The sequence below is a fragment of the Eschscholzia californica genome, unplaced genomic scaffold, assembly GCF_041429995.1.
Source record: "Eschscholzia californica isolate CP2 unplaced genomic scaffold, dmEscCali1.0.p SCAF_2, whole genome shotgun sequence".
Taxonomy (NCBI): Eukaryota; Viridiplantae; Streptophyta; class Magnoliopsida; order Ranunculales; family Papaveraceae; genus Eschscholzia; species Eschscholzia californica.
Window position 1 is genome coordinate 41,047,936 of NW_028238309.1, and position 5,304 is coordinate 41,053,239.

The 5,304-nt window shown below is 36.4% G+C and overlaps 1 protein-coding gene across 2 annotated transcripts; it reads left to right on the forward strand.

Moving 5' to 3' along the window:
- Nucleotides 1–1,347: 1,347 nt before the first annotated feature.
- Nucleotides 1,348–4,859, forward strand: LOC147557953 (uncharacterized). 2 transcript variants are annotated; one of them, XM_086659502.1, is made up of 3 exons: nucleotides 1,348–1,667; nucleotides 2,055–3,777; nucleotides 4,324–4,859. In XM_086659502.1, exons 2-3 carry the CDS (start codon nucleotides 2,291–2,293, stop codon nucleotides 4,565–4,567), a joined length of 1,731 nt encoding a protein of 576 aa, XP_086515628.1. In that variant the 5' UTR covers nucleotides 1,348–1,667; nucleotides 2,055–2,290; the 3' UTR covers nucleotides 4,568–4,859. The 2 variants fall into 2 exon arrangements, 1 of the variants encoding a protein (XP_086515628.1); XR_015234225.1 differs by having other exon boundaries at nucleotides 1,414–1,667; nucleotides 2,055–4,211; nucleotides 4,266–4,859.
- Nucleotides 4,860–5,304: the final 445 nt, after the last annotated feature.

Below are 5,304 nucleotides of genomic sequence, written 5' to 3' on the forward strand. Positions count from 1 at the left end.
GAATGAATGTTAATTGTTAAACAACACCGGGATACACTAATCTCACTGATCAAAACATATCTTAAACATAAAGCCAACATGTTTTAAAAAGATCCAAACAATTACACACAAAGCGAACAGATCTCAAACTTACGTCTAACAAATCGAAATATCAGACCCAAACGACTTCATTGCCTCTTATTCAATCTGACCAACCCTTTTTAACATAACCCAAATGAACTTTCATTGTTATGTTCGTTTAACCTGAAACATCTCTAATGAAAGATGAATTTTATCCTTAACTACCATATATTAATCTCCATATTTTTTATATGTATCTAAAATAATTGATTTGTTAGTAATTGTAGTAACTAAGTGAGGTTACTAGAGTAAAAATCAATTGGCCCATGTCGAATTCCTTAACCATTTTTGACGTGAACCCACCGTATCGAACTCTAGTAATTTCATGTCGATTTCAATTCAGTAACTTCATGTGGAATTCCTCTACCAACTTCATCACGATGATGCGGAAGTCAACTCTTAAAATTGTCACATAACTTGCTTCAGCTAAAACCTGTGAGAATGTCGAAATTTGTTACGAATTTCGGGTTTCTTCGACCGAATGGGACATTTAAAAATTAAATCTAAAATAACATCCTAGCAACCTATTCAAGGCCACAAAAACATGCATAAAATTAATACCAACATCGAAACATCAATAGAAACTTCATAAAAACATAAAAATATTCGATTTTAGGGTTTACCTCAAATCGGTTATTCTACTCTTTGTTAAAAATGACACTTCACCAGACGATTTTATTGGTAAAATTCCTTCAAAAAACATTCTAAACGTCCCTAAGTAGTAGATTCGAACTTTCAAACAAAAAAGTTTGATGTAATTTAGATTTTAAAATTCTAGGGACAAAGGAGGTTTGTTCAATTTTTGCTTCTAATTCTTGGTCGAGAAATCAGAAAGAGAGAGAAAGAACGATTAAAGCTCGACCGAAGGTGCGATTGGGACATAAGTTAGAGAGAAAAAGAGATGAAAGAAGAAGATGAAGGAAAATGAAAGAAGGTGCAGTTATTTGGTTAATCAATTTTTTGTTACTTAACAGTGGACCTAATGATCAACTTTGCCGTTAAGTCAAACTGAAGGAGAAGGGTGATTCTTTGAAGAAGGGTGCTTCTAGCCAAAAACCTAAAATAGAGGGACCGTATAAACCTTCCCATCTTCAATTCGAACAACTACGAGAGTACGAGCCTACGAGGGGGCTAAACCTGCAAAGAGAGGATTAATAAGGGGCTGAAAATAATTTTCTCAAAAAAGTGTTAGCTTTTAATAACCTCATAAGTCGGTGGTGGACCATCAAACTTCACGGGTTCTTATTAGTTCTCTCCTTCACAAGTGGCGGTCAAATAGGATGCCACTATTCCACCTTAATGTCTTACGATTCGGATCGTAAAATAAAGCCCTAGTCCCGTTGCGACTGACCCGTTTCACTTTCCCCCCTTTCCTTACAAAATCTTCTATACTGTATTTATACGATCATCTCTCTTTCTCTCTCTAGAAAAAAATATCTCTTCGTCGCATATATATAGAGAGAGAAACCCAGACCATCTCTCTATCGTCTCAGTTTCTGTGTCAGATTTAGTATGGTTGAATCTCATCGTAGTATCGTCGGAATCCGGTAAGTCTCGAATTTGTAGCTTCAATCTTTCTCGTCTTGAGTTTTATATATTCTTTTGCATCAATTTTCATGGTAGAAAATGGTTTCTATTCTCGACTTGCGCATTCTTATCCAGTTTTCGAGGTTTTGATGATGATGATGATGATGAATGTAGTTTAAGTAATGAATTTATGTGATATTGAGTTCTTATTGAAGATGTAATTTCGATTTTGATAGTTTCAAAATGTGTATTTTGTTTGATATTTGTTTGATATTTTGAGATTAGGAATGAAGAATTTGGTAGTCGGTTTTTAGGGTTTCAGAAAAATGGAAATGGAGCATGTGAAAAGAAAATTGTTGTTTCAGTTATTGAATTTGACTTAATTTTTTCTGTATAATTATTTGCAGAAGTGAATTTGAAGAAAGTGAGGTTAAATATTTCTCCAGATCCGTAAGAAGAAAATATTAGTGACTTTCTTGTCAAAAAGGTGCTAAAAAAGATCCCCATTAATCAAGCTTCTTGTGACTTTACTCCTTTTTTCCGGAAATCTTCAACTTTTTTCTCTTCTTTTAGTCAAAAAAAAAAACTTCTAGTTTCTTCTCTGTTTTTTTATCGTCGAAATCCTTCTTTGAAGTTGAGGGATATGGAAGTAAAGGTTGCTGCGACCTGTATGAATTGGTCAAAGCAAATTGGCCTTTCTCAATGTCACTCTTCTTCTTCTCGTTCATTTGCTTCATCTACTTCATCAGATAGAAGAAGACCTTCATTAGTTTGTCGATTCGCTCATAGATCGACTTTGTTTAGAACGGTGTCGGAAAAGCAGCAGCTCTTGAGAGCTCAATCTAAATCGAGAGCCCGAACTCTTATTAGAGCTGTTAATGCTTCCTCAGATGGTTTCTCAGATGAAGATATTACAGAAGAGATTGAAGAATTGGCATCAAGATTCAACCTTGTTGAAGGAATTGAATGCGATAGCAGCATTAATAGTAAGACAGACACAAAATTTCCCAATTTCAGAGGTATAGAAGGTGAAAGCATCAATAACACTTCTTTCAGTAAATTTGATGAAGAAATCAGTAAAAGTATCAATAACTATGTGAAGAATCCGAGATCATTTCCCTCCTCCAAAGTTATACACACGGAGTCTCCTTGGCTTGGGTTTCAGCCAGATTGGTCAGAAATGAATGATATAATACCGGCGAGCATTGAACGGAAGGCAAACAGTGTCGATATTCCACATTCTTTACGGATTATAAAGAGAAAGAATCAATGGGGAGAAGGATTCAGAGAAGCAGGGGAATCTGCTTACTGTTCTGTGAAGAAGGCCTTCTCTTCAATGGTGTTTATAATACGTGAAGTTCACAGTTACACGTTACAGATGAGAGAAATGCTTTGTTATGAAGATTTACAGGGGATTCTTGCTAGAGTACAAAATGAAATGCATGCCTCTTTTGTTTGGCTATTTCAACAGATTTTCTCTCACACACCAACTCTTATGATGTATGTGATGATTCTTCTAGCCAATTTCACTGTCCATTCAATGTCGCAAAACTTGGCTATTGCAGCTCCTCCACAGACTGCGTCTTACTCGACAATCACCGAGATGGTATCGGTGAGGGAACACAATAACCAAGATGAACAACAAAACCAAAAATTTGAAACTTCTACTGGGAAGATGACTTTTATTGGAGGAAACAAAGGCGGCGGTGGAAATTTTCGATCAGTTTCAAGTAGTGGGAATGGAGGTGGGGATGGACGATTCAATGGATTTTCATCATTCAACCACCACCGTATAATCCCTGATGAGATAAGTAAGGTAACTTCTTTTGGAAACCCAACGACAGAAGAAGTAGATTCAGAGAATCATGGAGTAGTAAGGGAAGATGAAGTTACAGTGTGGAATTCAATTGTTGAAGAAGCATCGATTATGCAGGGAGATGCTATTCTTGATCATGAGACTAAGCAACATTTGGTTTCCCCAGTAAAGGTGGAGGTTGAAGCGGATACCTACTCTGAGTTCTTCAGGACGGAGCTTCTTTACCGGAAAGCTATTTCCGAAGAACCCAATAATCCGCTACTGCTTTCCAATTACGCTCAGTTCCTCTACCTAGTCAGTCATGATCATGACAGGTAAAAATAATAATTTTTTACTGTGTTAGATATTTACTTGAATGAACTGTTCGGTTTAATCAATATCTTAGTATAGAAAGTAAATTAGTTTTCAAGTCACTCTTATATGTAGTTTCCTGTAGTTTTCATGTACAAGTTGATTGTTGTCTTTGGCAAGGACGGTGCTTGAAAAAATCTTCATATTTTTGTTCGTCTCCTTTCTTGAACTTGGTATGTCCATTAAATGCTATTCTGGGTCGTTGAAATATCTCTGATTTGACGAAACTATAGCTGTTCACTTAGAATCACAATTTTTCGAGTTGGGTCATTGTCGTCAGTTGTCAATTGGAATTCTTTAACAGAGAAAAATCGTCATAGTGTTGTTACTTGGAATTTAGTTCAATGTTCTTCCTTTGATTCGTGTAACTTGCTCATTCACTGAATCACATTATAACGTTCACTAGAAGATTAGAGCACTGATTTTTATATTTTGATATTGTGGTTGGGAGTTCATTAGAAGATTAGAGCACTGATTTTTATATTTTGATATTGTGGTTGGGAAAACAGAGCGGAGGAATATTTCAAGAAAGCAACACAATTGGAACCACCAGATGCGGAGGCTTTGAGTAGGTATGCTAATTTTCTGTGGTGGGAAAGGAAGGACATTGAAGGGGCGGAGGAAAGATATCTAGAGGCAATAGAGGCAGACCCGGGAAACATGTTCCATGCAGGTTGCTATGCTCATTTCTTGTGGAACACAGGAGGAGAAGATACTTGCTTCCCACTCGGCTCTCTCAACGGTGAAGCATAAATTGAAAATAAAATTCGACGACTCTACATACTGAAAGTATATGAACTTCGACCACATTATCACTCTCTTGATACGTAGACGAGGATTTCGAAGCATAGCCGTACCTCATTCGAACCGGATGTACAAAAAAGAAGAAAAAGTAAAGTTGGTATTTTTGTCCACTGAAGAAGAGTGTTAGTGCCTTAGTTTGTGTGTTTCGCCAGTGATGCCACATTTAAGGCTAAATGTTACATAATAAATCTGTTGAGAAGTAATTGTAAAATTTCAGTTTTGAATATATGATGTTGGGAAATGGGTGTTATAACTTCGGTCTATTTGATTTGAATAGAAGAATGAGCAAATTAGGATATTGAAGTTGAGCAACCAAAGTTTACTTCGACGCTTAGAGCACTTCCGATGCAAGACTTAAATTGAAAATTTTTGAAGGTGTAGAAAAATTGTCTGTCAATGCAAAACTACAATGAAATTCAATATTTGAGATGCTCTTATTAAATGCCTGAATCTACCTAATTTGGTCCAACAAAGATTAGAGATCCACAAAGATTAGAGACGCACGTGGGAAGCCCAAGTGGTCAAGTTTTATGGCGTGACAATAATGGGAGAAATGGGACAATAATGGGCGAAATGAGAGAAATGGGACTGCCCAAATCGAATGTTTGCGAGCAGAAAATGCCACCAGACACGTGAACACCAGGTGGGTTTGTGAAGATTATAACTCTATCTGGTATTTGCATTAC